This window comes from Rhineura floridana, chromosome 11 (assembly GCF_030035675.1).
Source record: "Rhineura floridana isolate rRhiFlo1 chromosome 11, rRhiFlo1.hap2, whole genome shotgun sequence".
NCBI lineage: Eukaryota > Metazoa > Chordata > Lepidosauria > Squamata > Rhineuridae > Rhineura > Rhineura floridana.
This window is the reverse complement of record NC_084490.1, coordinates 16,565,007-16,584,459: the sequence shown is the minus strand read 5'-3', so window position 1 is coordinate 16,584,459 and position 19,453 is coordinate 16,565,007. Positions and strand designations below refer to the sequence as shown.

Below are 19,453 nucleotides of genomic sequence, written 5' to 3'. Positions count from 1 at the left end.
TTCAGATTCTACTTCACTGAGGCTGTGTCCTTCTTCTGCTGTTACACTGACCTCAAATTTGAGGTGAGATGAGCTGTAACCATAACATGCCAGTTTGATTCATGGACTAAGCACCTGAGTGCATGGAAAAAAAGGAATTTCCTTATTGCTGGCCCTTTGCTCAACATCCAGGCAGATACAGTAGAGGCTGTGGCAGCCGTTCACCTCCCTCACTGCCTGTGCCTTGCAGGTAGGGTAGGGGGGAAATACTTCCAACAGTATAACCATAATAGTTATTTCTGTTAAGAATCCCTCCGACTATGTGCATTTTCTTTTACTGGCAAGTCAAGAATGCTACGGGGCCTGTGGTGTTCAATGGATCACAGTAACATGCTGGTTTATCTGTCTTTCATGATGTCTTCTAATGCTGCAATATTTTTTAATTCTGCTATTTTATTGTTATCTGTGACTTACTTGTAAGTTGCCTTGATTGTCTTGTAAGGTGGCCTTAAAAGCTGATGATGATTTAAAAAAAATACTTGCATGAAATAGGGAGGGAGAGGTGATGAGCCTTGACACCCAAATGCCAGTCCATACTGTCACAGAATTGTCCCCCTGGGGTCCCTTGTCCTTAGTTCCCTAAGATGGGTTCTTTGCTTCCAAGAACAGTCGCAACTCCACTGGGTTTCTGCTTCTCAGGCAAAAACTCTCCCTCCTTCAGGAGTAATTACTCCCAGTAGTACTGCCACCACCTCTCTTCCTGGTTCCTTTCTCTGAGAGAAGGGATCTCAGAGACCAATGTGAATTCTAAGAGATTAACCCTCATTAACCAACTGTAACCAGTAGTGCTCAGCAATCAAGGATTAGATTTAGAATCCTTAGCTCCAAACCAATACACGATATTTATAAAAGGATAGTTTATTTAAAAGTAAATAGAATGGTATATACAATAGAGAACAATAGTTTGAGTCCTTAAAGCTAATCACCCTCAGAGGGGCTACAGAGGTACGTGGGCATAACAAAGGAGAGTTCAATACAGACAAAGAAAACAACAAAGCTATATCTAAGCTGTGATCCTATACTTACAGCAGAGTTGTCTGGTTCCCAAATAGCTGCCCTCTGTCAACCTCAATGACTCCAGGTAGATGGAAAAAGGGAACTAAGACTGAAAGAACATCCTTCATTTTTATGGAGTTTATAGGTCAACAAGGAGGGGGGGGGAGGCAAAACGCCGTATTCTGCCCCTGCTGTGATCCACTCCTCTGAAGCCTTTGAAGATAAGGGGGCTAGACAGCCTCACTCAGGGGTCCTGATCACCCCCTCTTCCTGACTTTGATCTCAGGAAGCTTAGACTTTCAAAAAGCGTTTGACAAGGTACCTCACCAAAGACTTCTGAGGAACCTTAGCAGTCATGGAATAAGAGGAGAGGTCCTCTTGTGGATAAGGAATTGGTTAAGAAGCAGAAAGCAGAGAGTAGGAATAAACGGACAGTTCTCCCAATGGAGGGCTGTAGAAAGTGGAGTCCCTCAAGGATCGGTATTGGGACCTGTACTTTTCAACTTGCTCATTAATGACCTAGAATTAGGAGTGAGCAGTGAAGTGGCCAAGTTTGCTGACGACACTAAATTGTTCAGGGTTGTTAAAACAAAAAGGGATTGCGAAGAGCTCCAAAAAGACCTCTCCAAACTGAGTGAATGGGCGGAAAAATGGCAAATGCAATTCAATATAAACAAGTGTAAAATTATGCATATTGGAGCAAAAAATCTTAATTTCACATATACGCTCATGTGGTCTGAACTGGCGGTGACCGACCAGGAGAGAGACCTCGGGGTTGTAGTGGACAGCACAATGAAAATGTCGACCCAGTGTGCGGCAGCTGTGAAAAAGGCAAATTCCATGCTAGGGATAATTAGGAAAGGTACTGAAAATAAAACAGCCAATATCATAATGCCGTTGTATAAATCTATGGTGCGGCCTCATTTGGAATACTGTGTACAGTTCTGGTCGCCTCATCTCAAAAAGGATATTCTAGAGTTGGAAAAGGTTCAGAAGAGGGCAACCAGAATGATCAAGGGGATGGAGCGACTCCCTTACAAGGAAAGGTTGCAGCATTTGGGGCTTTTTAGTTCAGAGAAAAGGCGGGTCAGAGGAGACATGATAAAAGTGTATAAAATTATGCATGGCATTGAGAAAGTGGATAGAGAAAAGTTCTTCTCCCTCTCTCATAATACTAGAACTCGTGGACATTCAAAGAAGCTGAATGTTGGAAGATTCAGGACAGACAAAAGGAAGTACTTCTTTACTCAGCGCATAGTTAAACTATGGAATTTGCTCCCACAAGATGCAGTAATGGCCACCAGCTTGGACGGCTTTAAAAGAAGATTAGACAAATTCATGGAGGACAGGGCTATCAGTGGCTACTAGCCATGATGGCTGTGCTCTGTCACCCTAGTCAGAGGCAGCATGCTTCTGAAAACCAGTTGCCAGAAGCCTCAGGAGGGGAGAGTGTTCTTGCTTGCGGGCTTCCCCCAGGCACCTGGTTGGCCACTGTGAGAACAGGATGCTGGACTAGATGGGCCACTGGCCTGATCCAGCAGACTCTTCTTATGTTCTTATGTTCTAAGCTGATAAGGGATAACAGCTCAGGATCAGTTGCATCTCCTTGCAAGGTTGCAAATTGTCTGTCTGACACTGAGCTGCGGATCTCCCCCAGTAGGGAGTCCTAGGGAAACACAGGCTCCCAGAATTCTCTCTGGTTGACCCATTTCAGCTTGACCAAAGTTAGCTATTCTTGACACATACTTTAACACATGTGAAATGTTTGTCTTTTCTTTGTGTTGCTTTTCAGGCAAAGACAGCTCCCAAGTTTACATTGTACATTTTGCTAAAGCAGAGATGAGTCTGGAGAAGCCAGATAGAATGGGGCCATATCATGCTGTGTTGGAAAACCTCACGTTCTCTCTCTTTGGAGTCATTTTTAAATGGTTTCCCCAAAAACCAAAGGTCCATGCTGTGGTGCTGCTCTATCAGGAGGCAATCTCAGTCCCAAAATTCTACCTGTACCTCCTACCCAATTATTCTTCTCTAAGAAAGGTAATTTGGAATCTCCGATTGGTATTCTAGATTAGCTGGATGATTCACTTGATCGTACTAACACTGATAGTGAATAGCAAGTATACAAAAACTTATGGTGAACGGCCATAGCTCAGTGATAGAGCACCAGCGCTGTATGCAGAAGGTCACAGGTTGAATCCCTGGCATCTCCAGATAGGGGTAAGAGAGATCTCTGTCTGAAATTTTGGAGAGGCAGTGAGTGTGGGGAATATGACGCTAGAGGGACCCATAGTCTGACTCTGTGCAAGGTAGATTCTTATGCTCCTGAGTCATTGTAGCTGAACTATAGAAAGTTAGTTTTTTAAGGATTTCCCCTTGCTTCAATTAGCAATCTGCTTGGTAGTTACAAGTTTTCTAAAGAAGAAAAAACCCTTGGGAAAAACATCCCTCCCAGTTTACCGTTTTGGCACATGGGAGATAAGGCAAGTTGACCACATGCATTATTGATTTCAACTGCTCCTGAAAATCTCATTTTATGTTTTGTTCGTATCTTGCCATGGAATTCCTTTTGGGAGTCCCTGTGCTATCTCAGCCAAGGAGAGGTGGCTGGCCGATCCCAGGATAGGACCTGTCTGTGCTGGCAGGGATGCCAACAGGATTTTCTGGACCCAGAACACTGTATGTGGATTGGGCCCTCCAACTCACTCACAAAAGCAGACACTGATTTGTATAAAATTTGCATATGGTTTGTGTCATTGCAAATTTGTGTCCTCTTTTGCAGGTGGAGTGGGGCCCCCAATAATAAATGTGGCCACAAAGTAATAAAATGTCTGACAGGCAGAATGTGAACAGGTGAAGCTTTTCACATGGTTGTATCTTTTGCATTTCTGCCTACCACAACTGTTAAGGGCACAAGAATCCTGTTTTTCCCCAATGCCAACCCTAAACTAACACCTGGGCTGCAATCACTTATCTGGGAGCAAGCACCATTAAACACAAAGAGACATGTATACCATTGTACTGGCTAATTATGCAGTGAATTCTTAATGAGTGCCTGGTTTTTAGCTCTTGCCCAGCTGGGGATATGCCTATGTCTCTTTGGACAGTTTTTATATTTTGTGTTGCCATTTTTTAAAAGCAGGGGACAGGATTCTTTAACATCCACCATCACCTAATCTGCAGTAGTATTTGCAGAAAATAACATTTGTGGAGTACCTGATGTCAGGTGAACCCACCACAGGGAAGATGTAACCTGGTTGCTAAGAAAAAGGAAGGGAAAAGTAGAAAATAAGACAGAAACAGTAAAAATGCACTAAAAAGGAGCAGAAAACATCCATTCTTTATGACCCCAGGGGTTCACATTGCTTGATGTACATCTCACTTGTCAATCACAGCTCTGACTTCACTTATTGGTTAAAAACACTGATGGGCTCATATCTTATAGAAATCACTTAAAAGAGTACCTGTACATGTTGCTTCATAACTTTCTTTCCAGGAGGGCTAGAGACTGGGTCCCTGCAAGCCATGGGCCCAGTATATCAGTACCCCCTGTACCTACCTCTTGGCAGCCCTGTGTAATGGTACTTCATAGGTTAGGCTGGTCAATCCAAGATCTCTGACTATAGCCATGGAAACTCCCATCCATAATTCAAAGTGTAGTGCCAAAGTGGCTTAGCTTTCCTTGCATCAGGGATGGAGAGTTTATGGTCCTCCAGATGTTTGCCTACAACTCCCATCATCCCTGAGCCATGCTGCCTAGGGCTGGATAAGGGTTCTAGTTCAACAACACCTGGAGGGCTGCAGGTTTCAATATGAGCTTCTGCTCTGAAGGTCCTCCAGGCTGTTAGAAAGGGATCCAGTCCTCCAGCAGTTTGGTATCTTCTTTGCATGTCTCAGAAGTGATCTGGTTTGCCCTAGCCAGCTGGTCGATGACCATGAAAACGAGTGCAACTACCAGAGGCTGCCCAAACCCCCTGGGACCTTCAGGCCTCTGACGATTGGCTCTGGCTATTTTGTCCAAAAGATAGATGATGTTGATATCCATCCCAGGGTAAGACACCAAATATGATTAAAGGTGTTGCCTGGAGCAAATCAAGGCTACGAGGTATGACAGTGGGAGGAACCAAACCAGGATCCCTTCAGCCTTTTGCGTACCCCCTTTGAATGGTGAGCTGGGCAAAAAAATCATGGGCTAAGGAACATTCACATATATGGAGATTTCATTATTTCCAACAGAAATTGAAGTTTCAACACCTGGATGCAAACATGGAGCAACAGTACCTTGAACTGTACACTCGGCACATTCAAAATGAGCTGGAGCTCAACCTGATGGAGAAGGGCAAGCCTGAACTTGACTGGGAGGCCCATGTGGGACGAGGTGAGCTTTGACTAAGGAAAGCATATAGGGTTGGACCAGGATTTATTTTATTTATTTATTGTATTTATATACCGCCCCATAGCTGAAGCTCTCTGGACGGTTTACAATAACTAAAAACATTAAAAACAAATACACAAATTTAAAAACACATCTTTTAAAAACAATGTAAAACACAATTTTAAACATTCTATCTTTCCCGATCTGCGGTATACTTTCTAGCTGAGCTTCTGTTATTGTACTTTGAATACCCCCCAATCATTCTCTTGAGCTTCCCTTTCTACTTCCCTTTTACTGAGAAGTTTCCTTTTTTGAACTAGAATATGACTGTGCTGGACCTTCTTTGCAATTGTCCACTTTGTTCCTAATTGATTCAACAACACACATACTTCACACCATTATCATTATTAAGTCTAGGGTCTCCTTCCCTCTAGTCAGTTCCATGACCAACTGTTCTCAGGAATAGGCATGTAGGATATCTAGACATTCTACCTCTTTGTCATGACCAAAACATACAATTACCCTGTTATGTGAAGATAATTGGACACCCATTATAAAGCATTTCCTCCTGTGTGTTGAGCCTCAGGTAAACCAGAATGGACAGGGAAGGGGGAGGCATGAGTTTCAGGCACCTCCGCCGCCAGAGGAAGCAGAGTTGGGATTTGTTGAGTCTGGACAGGACCTTGCGGGAGGGGGTAGGCCTGCACACCAGCCAATTCCCACGGTTACCGCACTCTCAGAGGAACAGAGAGCGCCACCCCCAGCTGATGCAGAAGACTTGTTGGGGGAAGCTCCAGAGACAGTGCCAGCTCCTCCCTTGCCAAGCAGTTCCCAGGAGGATTCCAGTGTGGCACCGCCCCCTGACCTCGAGCCCGTTGCTCGGGAGCAGGTGTCTTCCGATGTGCCGTTGGAAGCACGCCCTCTGTCCCCGCACTCCCGCCGCCACGAGAAACGGACAGGGCAAAGACAGGAATTACGTAGGAGTCAGAGATTACGTTCGAAAACGTTCCCTTCATAAGTTTGCCGCTTAAAGTGGGGAGTGGTTGAGTCAACTTCCTTCACACGCTGCAGAGCATGTCTAGAGTATAGTTAGGGATTCTAGTGAGTTAGTGCAGGGTTTCCTATGAAGCGCAATGCTTTTGATGTATCCATTACTCTAATAAAATGAGATTTACTTGCACCCACACTTCAGCCTCATTCTTTCGGCTCTGGACGGGACACTGTGGATGCTTCCTTGATATCATTCTCCATCTCAACCTCACTTTGGGATTTTGGTCAGGGGGTGAGAGCATGTCCCCAGTCCTAAGTTACTGTTTTAGCCTGGTATTGCCACCCACTGTGATTCTGTGGAGGAGTCTTCCCCTTTTGTATTTCCAGCTTTTTGGACTATTTGTCCTCTTTGATGTACAAAGCGATCTTAAAACAATATGCTGTACTGCCAATAAATACTATAAAACAACTTCAATACTGCCACTTCAGCTTTAAAGCAAACATTCTTCTGGTTCAGTGTTCTTCATTGGACAATCCTAACGCACTATCTAGGTTCCTTGGGATAAAAAATTACATTTATAACCAGTCTGCAGCTTAGCGGATATGCTTGTTTGCTGAACTTTGCAAAAACCTAGACAGTTCCATTCCAGGTCCAGTTTCCATCATGATCTCTGAACTCTTGCTCTCTACAGTCTCCCGTTTCACAAATTACAGTATCTGTAAAACCTGTTAGAAGTATCAGCAACTTCAGCATGTTAGTATGCCAATGTGACCTTTTTGTATCCATTTCTGAAGTCTTTCCTTTAATGAAGTACTAAATCGGGGAAAGGAGAACGGCGCGTCTGCGTGTGTGGAGGTGGCGGGGTATCCGTGACCCTTAAAGGCTATGCCAGTCGCCCGCCCCCGTCCGCTGCGCAAAGCTTCCATTCCGCTTGATGCAGCTTCGCTGCTCACTAGCCGACCCATCCCAGGCCACTTTCCCCCTCTGACTGCCTCTTTCCTGTTCGCTTTCAGGAGAGCTGAAGAAGTTTTCTGGTCCAGACCCAGCACAAGGCCAGTAGAAATTATTTATTTATATGTACTTATATCCTGCCCCTTTTCCCAATAAGAAGTAACGTTAATAACATTATGGAATAGTCTTCCTGGAGAGGCTTGCCTGGTGCTTTCTTTATTGACTTTTTGGTAAGACGTAATGATCTTTCAATTCACCTAGGACTTTCCATACAAACTTTATTTTCCTGTATGGGTCACCATTTAATTGAGTTTTAAATGGTGTGTCAGTTTTTTTCAAAATTAAATTGTTTTCATTTTTAATTCATTACTGTTTCTTAATGTTTTGCTTCAATTCTTGCCTTGTGGCACCTTTGCGAGTTTGTCATGAGGTGGGTGTATAAGTGTAATAAATAATTTTAAATCTGTGAGATGGAGTCCCATAACCTGGTCTTCTACCGAGGACAGAGGCCTCCTGGGTAAAGTATTTGTGGATTTAACACCAAGAAAGCCAGTGGAATGGTCCATTTCTTTCTCTGTAGAAGGATGGGATCATAGAATAGTAGAGCTGGAAGGGGCATATAAGGCAATCGAGTCCAACCCCCTGTTCAGTGCAAGAACCCAGCTTAAATCGTGGTGGTGGTGGTGGTGATAATAGTAACAACAACACATTTGAATTACTGGGCTTTAAGATGAGGGGTAATCTGAATATAGTGACACAATTAGAGATATGAGACTTTGAATAAAAGTTCAGTTTTATATGAGTTGTGGGTTTATTTGAAGGGTCCCCCCCCCGTTAGGATGGGGGGTCATTTTGGGGAGAACTGTGAATGTACAGGAGTTCCCTGTATATGCAGCAATAATAATACTTTTTTTTTGCTGTGATACTCCTTCCCAAAGGTTGAGTCAATATTCTCTTTAAATATTATTAACAAAGCTTTAACTTTTATTTATAGGCCCAGTACTGAGGGCAGGGAAGAAACATATCCTTAAAAAATACATTTGATATTTAGGCTTATATTATTTTTATTAATGATCACAACTACTGGGATGTCTTTCATCCTGATGAAGGATGCTAGTGGGCCAAAGTAGCTCAATTGTTTCAGTGGAGCATTCCATCAGTACTGCCTCACTAACATGTGGTGAGTCCCTCCCTCCTCACCTTCTCAGCCTTTTTCAGTGCCCAGAAACGTCTGGGAGGCAGGAAGGCTTAGATGCAATCTTAAGTCCCCTAGCTGGTTCTCATCTCTCCAGAGGTCACTATCTTGCAGCATGTCGTACAATTCTTCTATCCTTTTGTTTGCTTCATCTGACAAAAACCCATTGGCTTCTCTCATCAGACCTGCATTTCATTGACCAGCACCGGGAACAGCTGATCCAGCGGACCACCAATGTTGAAGGGGTCCTGGATGTGCTGCATGGCACCATCCTAGATGAGGAGCAACACCAAAAAATCTCCTCGAGGGGAACCAACCCAGAAAAAATGAGGGAGCTCTATAGGCTGGTGCCAAGTTGGAACCGTGCTTGCAAGGAGTGGCTCTATGAGGCACTGAAGACCAAACATCCTCATCTCATTGATGACCTTGAAAGGAGATCAGAAGACAGACTCCAGCTTTCATCTATCTGTGACTTCACTTCTTCCCTTTTACGCAAAGCCCGTTGTCCATTAATCTGCTTAAAGCAGTGTTTGCTACTGGCTGCGCCTCCAGTGTCTTGCCTTCATCCTCGAGGATGAAGAGAACCATTTTGTAGTTGCAGGGGCCATTGAGACCGCAAACCATGTTTTACTAGAATGTATATTTTATAATGATCTCCGCAGACGATTTATTACCCCTTTTCTTCAGAATTTGCCGGGTAGGGACGTAACTTCCTATGTGCATTATTTTTTTGCAGACACAGATTCTCGTATTACATATAAGGTCGTGAATTTTTTTCTGCAGCAATCGACTTACGCAAAGTACTTATAAGCCAGGGACCGCCGCACCTTGCAGCATCTGCCTAAATATCTTGTATATGCATACTTTTAGTGGCTACTGTATAGTTAACCCTGTTTTGTAATACCTGTGTCTGTCTATGTCTGTATGATATATCTTTCTGGTCATTGACCATAATAAACTTACTTACTTACTACTTTGTAGTTGCTATTTTTTATTTTATTAAATTAAATTTCTATCCCACCCTTCCTCCCAAAGAGATCCAGGGTGGCAAATATCAATATGTGAAAACAATACCTTACAATGAAATGTATTAAAAAGGAACCCCCAAAGTGTTGTCCTTATTTATTACATTTGTATACCCTCCCATAGCCGAAGCTCTCTGGGCAGTTTACAACAATTAAAAACATTAAAAACAAATATAAAAATACATTTTAAAAAACAATGTTAAAAACACATGCTAAAATTCCCCGGGAGAAGAGGAAACACAAGAGGTATCACAAGAACAGGCTGCCCTGGCCCAGAGTTTTAGAGGGATGTTCAAGCCAGCCTTGCACACTAAGCAAAAAGGCAGCATGTTGTTCTCAGAGGTTTCTGGGTGGGGGCGCCTACAAGTTCCTCTGCTTAGGGACTTCCACTTGTCATATCCTGTTACAGAAAGTGCATATTTTCTCTTCCCAAGAAAACTGATTCAGAGAGACCAGTCCTATTTTTGAATGTTTGTGGGTGAATGATCACTTTAGTGACTTAGTACTGAATTAGGGATGTTTGGGTTCAGAATCTCTCTAATGCATTGCTGCTCTCTGGGTTGCCTTTAGTTTCTAAAGTTAACCGGGCTGAGCAGTGTGGACTGCTTCTATCTCTCTATCTCTCTATCTCTATCTATCTATCTCTATCTCTATCTGTCTATCTCTATCTATCTCTATCATCTATCTGTCTCATCTATCTATTAATTGATCTATATATCTATCATATATAAATAAAATAGCATATACACAGTTTCATTGTCACAACCAGGTTTTTCATCGTTTTGGCACACTCTGTATATTTCGCAGGCTTTAGCTGTAGAGGGAATGTCTTTTTAAGATTCCCTGTTTTTTATGACCAGCACGCATGACTGTTTGTGTGGTTAATTGCACAATCTTACACTGATCTACTCAGAAGTAAGTCCCATTCATTTAAACAGGGCTTACCCCCAGGTAAGTGTGTATAGGACTGGAGCCTGAGTACGGAAATAGACAAACCTGCACCCTGGACCATTTTCTTTCCAGTGTTGCGCCTTTCTGCTTCACTCTGCCAGCCCAATCCTCACAAAGATAAAGCAGCAAACAAAATGAAATGCCCATGGCTGAGTTCAGGCATCCAGGTGAGGAGGAGGACAGAGCTCCAGCACCTTTTCCAGCAGGGTGGTAGAAGTGGTGGCATCCCAACCATTTCCTTTTCTGTTTTTTGCCCAACCCAAAGTTTGAAAGTATACAATGAGATGAAGACCCTCACAGGTACCTTTTTCCCTGTGGAAGTCAGTCAGAGCATCACAGGTAAAGGTAAACAAGCCTATCCATCTGGAGGACCCTGGCTCTATCTCCCTTCTGGAGCACAAACAAAAGAACAAAACAGGAGTTACTCTTGCCCCAGTTCCAACTTTCCCAAGGGGTGATGGCCTGTTCAGCACTAAATATTCAGGATTTAAAATGTGACATTTTGAGGCTTTTTCCTTCTGAATTTGTTGCTTTTGAGACTTCCTAGAATCACCTGAGAAGATGAAAGATCAGCTAGAGAGGGAGAAACCTTTTGTCACACATCTGTTGTCTTGAGACAATGAGAGACATTGGACTTGGGATCTTGCAGAGAGTTTCTCAGAGAAGAAGTTACACTGCGGATCCCCCATTAATGAATACTGGCCATTACCTGGGACAGACATGAGGTTGCCTTATCCTAACCATGGTTGGATCAGGAGAACCCCCAAGACTTTGGACCTCCTTTCCCCTCTCTCCTCCCTGGAGGATGATTTCATGTCACCTGGCATGATTAACTAAATGTTAATGGAATGAAATGAGGGTCAGCAAAGGCCACACATGCCCCGCTACATATACATTAGCTGCAAAATAATTGTCAGTCCTTGGGCTTTAAAAGGGAGGAACAGAAGTCCTCTCAATGAGAAAGAAAATGGACTTCCTTCAAGTCGATCCTGACTTATGGCGACCCTATGAATAGGGTTTTCATGGTAAGCGGTATTCAAAGGGGGTTTACCATTGCCACCCTCTGAGGCTGAGAGGCATTGACTGGCCCAAGGGCACCCAGTGAGCTTCATGACTGTGTGGGGATTCGAACCCTGGTCTCCCAGGTCACAGTCCTAGGATAGGTAAAACTGACTGGGGGGGTGGAGGGAGGAGGGGAGAGGGAGGAGGAGAAAGGAGGGGATTTGAAGGGGTTGGGGAGGGGAAGGGAGGGGTGAAGGAAGGGAGAGGGAAGGGGCAAGAGGAAGGGGATAGGAGGGAGGAGGAGGGGAGGGCAGGCTTCATCATTTGCATACTTTTCGAGTTCAGTGGGATTTACTCCTGTGCAATCATGTTTTGGGATTAAATCTTCAAATTTGGGATCAGTGGCAATCAGAGTCAGGACTTTGCCCCAGCTGCGTTCCCACATCCCTGTCTTTGTTTGCCTGTTCTTCACACCTGAAGTGGAAAATTCCACCTCTGAGGGTCGTTGGTATTAGTATGTAGATAAGGTGGAAGGGGACGGATGTTGCAACAGGACAGGGCAGACAAAAGATGAGTTTGTGTGTTCTTATTTCCCTTTAATGGAGAATTACCTGACGAATCACGGAGCCAGGTGGGAGCGGGAAACAGGTAAAGCCCCTTATTGGTACCTTGGGACACATGACTGTACCTTGTACAAACCTATAAAAGACACTTGGTGTGGGGAAGAAGGCAGTCTCCCGCCATAGCACATGCTAGCAGGGACTCCTTACAATTGTAAGTATAATAAACAGCTGTAAGCTTCAACCTGCCTCAGTGTCATTTCCTGGACAAGGACTCCAAAAGGAGAAAATTTCACAACACACCCTTCACACAATGTGACATACTTGGGATTATGCAACTCATGCTATTCTGTGGAACAAAACCTCTGTTTCCTTTCCCGACACCAATTTCTGCTTTGGCAAGCGTGCCCACCCTCCTCCTTTCCATTCCTGCTGTTAATCGTGGCACACACGCCCGTCATATCACTTCTGGATGGACCGCTGCGGCCCTCCTGAAATGCGTAGGAGCCGGAGATAAGGGGAAGCTGTTGAAGCCGCTGGCCCACCTCCCCACATTCACTGTCCTGACAATCTGCCCATCTGTTTCCTCAGACCTAGATTTTGTCTACAGGCACCGGACGATTGCCGGGAGCTTTCGGGGAAATGGAAAGTGTCGTCCCAAGAAGTTCCCCGCCCGAGGAATGAGGAAGTGAGGGGAGGGAAGCGTGGCCGGGAATCGGGGACTCCGCCTCAGCCGCTCTCTGGCGTGTCCCGGGTTGGCGCTGGAAGGGGCGCGATGACAAAGGAGACCTCCGTCCGCGCCCTGTGAGAAAGTCTCCGGAAACCGAGGGCTAGCCAAGCCGAGGAGACGTCCCCCGTCGAGGGGCAGCTGCGGGAAGCGGGGGTCTCCCGCGCCTTCGAACCTCGGCCGCGCAGGAGCTGTTTGGAGGGCTGCACCAGCCGCCGCCGCCTCTTGGGCAGCCCACAAATGTGGCCAGAGTCGGTTCTGAAGGCCTTCAAGGAGAAACTCTGCGCGCTCCCCGTCCCGGAGGGCTGCGCCCGCATCCCGGAGGCGTCGCTGCAGCGAGCCGATGTCTGGGACCTGGGCGAGCTGCTCTTCAGCTGCTACGGCCAGGATTACGGCCAGGAGGTGCTGGAGCAGCTGATGAAGGCGGTGGATCACGAGGTCCTGCCCGACGCGCCTCTCCTTCGGGCCAGGGAAGGTAAAGAGCTGGCGGGGGGAGCCTTTGATGGCGGGGGGGGCGGCGAAGGAGGTGCTTTGGCCTGCGCCAGGTGCGCCAGAACTCTTGGCTGCTGCAGCTGCGGAGCGCGCCTTGACCAACCCCGAGGGAGGGCTCGGCGATGAACAGCCTCCCATCGTTTTATTGCATAATTCCAACAGTGGAAATAAAAAAGGACAGAATAAAGATCGAGAGCAGGAGTTGGAGAGCCTGCTGTGCAGAATTCCGTGCCGGCCGCTGTTGAATTTTTGCAACTTTTTAAAATTTGGAAAACAGGCTCCCACATTGGCCTGGCTTTCCTGCTTGTGCTTTCACTTTCTTCTTTGGCCACCTCCTGCCTGGAACACACGCGGGTGTTCTCCGTTTCCCTGACCGGAAACCTCTGTTGTGCCTCAAGAGGACTAAACCCTCCCCTGGTGCCAACACCCAGAACAGCTCAGCCCAGAATGTATCCCTGGTTTTTGTTCTTTCCTGTATGACAAGGAACAATCACCCTCATTCAATTCTTTCCAGATCTACATCCAGTCCGGTTTGATCATTTGGGAGTGCGGTTTGGACTTGCAGGTAAGCTTCGGGCTGAGGACCGAGGACCTTGATAGGAATAGGCCCCTCGGAAATAACGCCAGCCTCATCGCGGGGCTGGCTGCCAAATCCATGGATGTCAGGAGCTGGCAACTCCTCTGCCACAGAGGCTGCCTGTGCTCAGGGGTGGGGGCAGTAGCGGAGTGGCAAATTCAGAAGTGCAGGCCCCCTCCTTTATTTTTTACTGCTGTGTTTATTTCTTCATTTATGGCATTAATATGCTACTTCCCCTTCAAGAAGCTCAAGGTGGTGTACATGGTTCTCCTCCCTCTCCTTTTTGTCTTCACAACAACCCTGTAAAGTAGGTTAGGCTGAGAGGCTGGCAGAATGAGATCCTTGTTGGTGTCTTCTCCCACAACAACAGAATCTCTCAGAGCCAATCAACATGAAAGGGGAGAGTGTTAGCTATTGAGAAGAGTCTTCTCGGTGGCTGACTCACCTCCTTTTACTCTGATTGGTTCCAATCAGTGGGAAAGGATAAGGAAGCATGTTGGAAGACTCTTCTCAACGGCTAACATGCTCCCCTTTTATGCTGATTGGCTCAGAAGATCCTGGAGACAGAGGGACTTTACTGAGACCCTGCTCCCCTCCCCAAAAGTAAGGGGCCTTAGTCCCCTGAGACTGTGGGTGACTACATCCCTGGGGGGGGCAAACTTGGTGGCAAGCGGGGGCATATAAAGTTCAAAACAAGTTGGAACCATTTGCTTTTCTCACTATGAAAGATGGATGGGGAACAGGGAATAGCAATCTCCCCCACACTCATACACACATTCTGGATGCAGGCTTGCTTGAACAATCTGCTTTTCTCCCCCAACCACTAAATTCCTTGTTGCGCTGTGTGTAATTTGTGTGCTTAATTTCGTTTAAATCAACACCACAGTAGCAGAGTAACAGCAGATGTTGAAATGCAAGTGTGCCAGCGTGTGCATGCATTTACCTAAGAAAGCAGGTTTTTACCCTGCATCAGCATCACTGAGACTTGAGACTTAGTAAAATAACAAATGCTAGTTTGTTTATAGAAATACATTGTAGATAGAAAAGCAAACCTAGTTCTAACTAACTAACTAAGTTGGAGGCATAACGCCCAGGTGTAGGAGTTAGCCCCATGCTTGGAGAGAGCAGAGACAAAGGGATGTCTCCTCTCTCCTGCACAGTCGGAGAAGAAAGGGAATGGAAAGGGTGGAAGGAGGAGGGGCAGGTAAGCTTCCCTAAAGACTTCACAGTCTAGCGACAGAAGGAAGTCAGTCAGAGCATCACAGGTAAAGGTAAACAAGCCTATCCATCTGGAGGACCCTAGCTCTATCTCCCTTCTGGAACATAAACAAAAGAACAAAACAGGAGTTGCTCTTGTCCCACTTCCAACATTCCTCTGCTCTCTCTCTCTCTCTTTCTTTCTTTATTCCCCACCTTCCTTGCAAATATCTGCTTGCACTGAGATAACAGAATCATAGAATAGTAGAGTTGGAAGGAGCCTATAAAGCCATTGAGTCCAACCCCCTGCTCAATGCAGAAATCCAAATTAAAGCATACCCGATAGGTGACTGTCCAGCTGCCTCTTGAAGGCCTCCAGTATTGGAGACCCACCACCTCTCTAGGTAATTGGTTCCATTGTCTTACTGTTGCAACAGTTAGGAAGTTTTTCCTGACATTCAGCTGAAATCAGGCTTCCTGCAACTTGAGCCTGTTATTCTGTGTCCTGCACTCTGGGATGATCGAGAAGAGATCCTGACCCTCCTCTGTGTGACAACCTTTCAAGTACTTGAAGTGTGCTTACACATTTCCCCTCACTCTTCTTAAGGCTAAACAGTTCTTTCAGTCTCTCCTCATAGGACTCTGTTTCCAGCCCCCTGTTCATTCTCGCTGCTCTCCTCTGAACCTGTTTCAGTTTGTCTGCATCCTTCTTAAAATATGACACAGATTTATTTTTGAAGCTGCCTCTGACCTGAAAGAAAGAGGGATTTGGCTACTTTTCAAATACAAGAACAAATATACAGATCTTGTGCATAGGCAGAGCCCTATTCCAGCCTTGGGGCATACAGGAGAAGGTGTAAATTGCAGGTATCCAAGCTGACGTGGCAATTACAAAGTCTGAGGCACAAAAGTCATCCACAAAAGGCAGCTATTTGTAAAAAAAGAGGAGGCTTTAAGCATGAAAGTGAAAATGGTTTATGCTCCCTCCTTCACTTGTGGATGCTGAAATCTTATTCCTCACTGGGGAAGTGAGTGTGTGCAAAGGGTTTCATTTCTTCAGTTGCCAAAGGAAGGCAGATTGCCCTGTTCCTCATCCAGCTGCTTTTATTTATTTATTTATTTATGTCATTTCTATACCGCTTTATATTATTTGGAAAACAAATCTCAAAGCGGTTTACAACCTAGATTAAAACATTGAACAAAACATCACCAAATATTAAAAGAAAACATTACAAATTCAAGCCAAATATAAAAAACACATTCAAAACAGCATAATTATCAGAAAAATAGTATTCTCTTAAACATAAACATTATGAGTTAAGAATCAAATACATGCGCATGGACCCATCACTGTCAGGAGAAAAAGCTGATCCCTGGGGAAAGGGGGCTGCAGGTAAAGGACCATCCACCTGCGCAACAGAGAAAAAGAGGTGGGGCTTCAGAGAAAGATTTTCATTGGGATGGTGGGAGGAAAGACTCCAAGGGCCATACACAATGAAACTGAGGCTTGCATATAGCATGGATTGCCCACCTGTGACGTATTTGAGATTTTTCCCACCTAAGCAAAACTAGGATTCTGTACAAAAGAAACTGAGGCTTTGTAAGGGATCATGAAGCATGGAGTGGAGAGGGGGGAATAAACAGTTAGGAAGCCCCTCCCCATTTTACAAGAGGGTTCAGGGCTTGGAGAGCAGGTTTTCACTCCCTGAGCCCTGTGTTATCCTTTATTCTTGCTCTTAACAGATACCTCCAGATTTTTCCCAGAGCTGCTTGTAAGGCACATCTTCCAGGCTGTCAGGAGGATGCTGCCTTCACAAATTTATAATCCCTCACCCTAACCAAATATCTTGGAATCTGGGGCGGAGGCAGTACCTGATTCCGTGCTAGCAGCTGAATTCCAACGACCTAGGAAACAAATTGCCTTCTGCAAAACGCGTGCTTATACAGTGGAAATGTTACCACCCTGTCCATTTAAATATGGCTCCTACTGCTGGGAAAAGTTCAGCCAGCCAGTTCTTTTGAAATAAATTGTACCTACCGCTGCTTAATCTGATGCTGTTGCTCCAGGAGTGAAAAAACTGACTCGCTTATTAACTAGCGCTCCCATGAGTCTGCAGCAGCTGTTGGCCATCTCTTTCTTTGCAACACCTCCCTTGCCATTGTTAATACCTCTTCAGGACAGGATAAAATAGAACGAGGTGAAACTGAGAAGAAATCGGTGGATTTGGGCTTCCCAGGAGGATTGCTCCGCCTGTGACTGCCTCTGAGACGAGCTCCTGTCTCAGAGGAAGCTTTTTCAGTTTTAAAACCAGTCAGAAGAGTTTTTTGACTGGAAAAAAATTTCTCCCAGGCAAGGGAGAAACGTAGAGATCATCCACAGAAGCTTCGTTGTGTTTGTTGGGGACTGGAATTCATTAGGATTGCCTATGAAAGAAGGTGTAGCCAGCAGCGTCCTGAGCCAGGGATTACAAGCAAGCTCAAACTGACTAAGCAAGACTTTTTTTTTTCTTCAAAGAAAAACGGATTTTAACAGGCAAGCATTCTTCTGTCTACTCTTATCATTTTGTTATCGTTATAGCAAAAGAGCTTTGTTAAAGAATCAGCAACAAAGAAACCCTGGGTGAGTTATAACTTTCTCTTTTATACACGGAATTAAGGAGGAAGAAAATCGAAATAGCCTATCTTTGTTTTTATTGCAAAAAGCTGGCATGGAATTGAGCATTATAAAGATACAAACGGATGAAGGGCATCTAATCTGAAGAGGAAAATCTGATTTATATGACGTTTGAGTATTATATGTCTGGGACTATTTTTTCTGATCTACTTTTTTTTTTGACGAATCTGCTTATTCTTTATGTCACTAATTATTTGGATGCTGTGAACTAAATTTGTTTTGCACTTTTGGACACATAAGAGATAAGGCAGTTTGTGCTGTCTAGAGGGTGATGTCAACAGGCTTGGAAGATTAACTCCTTTGTGACTGGAAAAAGAAATAAACTGTTCTTTGCTTGGGAATAGTGGCTATATTGGAAATTGAAGGGGTTTTGTTCTTTTGGTTTTAAGAATGACAATCAAGAAGGTGGCTGAGACCCTGGATGTACAGGAAGGGGTTCTCTCTCTAGATATGTTTCAGAAAATAATGAATGAGATTAAGCTAACGAAACAAGAACTGAGATAGAGCAGACAAGAGATGAAAATTGAATTTGGCAAAATGAGACAGGAGCTGAAAGAAATTCAGGATTCTATGAGAAAGGAGGTAGATGAGACCAAAGATATAACTGGACAAACAAAAGAAGATGAAAGAAAAATTAAAGGGAAGGTTCAAGCCCTGGAGATTGGAATAGATTTATCAAATATGGACTTGGAAAAAGATTTGGATTTTATGGCTGTGATGGATCCTAGAGACAAATATTACTGTTTGGAATTCAGCACTGTCCCTGAAGGAATTGGTGAAGAGATTAGAGATAAAGATAGCAACGGTTTGAAAAAAATCCTGGATTGGAAGGATTTGATGGAATTTGAAATAGAGAAAGTTTACAGAATTAATTCCAGATATGTGACAATGGAAAAACTCTCAAGAGATGTGCTAGTGCATTCTGTAAAAAAGAGGAACAGAGATACAACTTTACAACAACATTTCAGTAATACATTCAGAATTGATGGCAAGGAAATATTTGTGATGAAGGAAATTCCTATCAGACTCTTATTATATGACTATGACAGCAAGATTATTGGGTGTGCAAAGATGGAAGATGGAAGATGGAATCAACACTGATAATGGAAGAAGAGCTATTGAAATTACTGGACTTAGTAGACTTGAAGAGATGGATCAATTGACATGTCTATTTGGAGAAAAATTGATGGATATATATCTCAAGGATTGGAAACTTCTCTTTGACTTTTTGTGGAAAGAATAAAATGATATGATGTTAATGAGATTTGATACTAATTAAGATAACCACTGGAGGAAGGTGATTTTATAATCTATTAAGAGACAGGTTTGTTATTTATTATAGACCTATAGCTGATCTACGATAAATCGGAAGTCAATAGTTTTTATTGTATTCGTTATTAATTTGTTCTTTTTCTTTTGTTTTGTTTTTGAAAATTTGAATAAAAATTAATGTTAAAAAAAAAAGAAATCGGTGGATTTGAACTTGCCTTAATCTTGAAACTGTAGTGAATCAGCCTGTACTGCAGGGATGGGAAGCCTTGTCAGTATAATTTCTTTGCATCAGCACCAATGTATGCACCAGTAGGGCATCTGTATGTGCTGCATGTTTTCCCTTATGGACATGAAGTTGCAAGCTTTTCACTCCTTCTCACTGCAGACAGGCCATCAGTTTGATAAGTAAAGCAGTTGATTGTTGGAAGCAAG

The 19,453-nt window shown here is 44.3% G+C and overlaps 2 protein-coding genes across 2 annotated transcripts in view; both read left to right on the top strand.

Moving 5' to 3' along the window:
- The window catches only part of LOC133367498 (uncharacterized), a 30,849-nt gene extending 17,959 nt beyond the window's left edge, over positions 1-12,890 (top strand). Inside the window, exons 6-10 of the mRNA XM_061591594.1 lie at positions 4,951-5,083; positions 5,269-5,410; positions 8,728-9,012; positions 10,593-10,687; positions 12,693-12,890. Coding sequence (XP_061447578.1) covers positions 4,951-5,083; positions 5,269-5,410; positions 8,728-9,012; positions 10,593-10,687; positions 12,693-12,890 — 853 coding nt within the window. The remainder of the gene's footprint in view (positions 1-4,950; positions 5,084-5,268; positions 5,411-8,727; positions 9,013-10,592; positions 10,688-12,692) is intronic.
- LOC133367497 (uncharacterized) overlaps positions 12,477-19,453 on the top strand; it is a 73,186-nt gene continuing 66,209 nt past the window's right edge. Inside the window, exons 1-2 of the mRNA XM_061591593.1 lie at positions 12,477-13,284; positions 13,816-13,866. Of these exons, the coding sequence (XP_061447577.1) occupies positions 13,050-13,284; positions 13,816-13,866 (286 nt within the window). The 5' untranslated portion in view covers positions 12,477-13,049. The remainder of the gene's footprint in view (positions 13,285-13,815; positions 13,867-19,453) is intronic.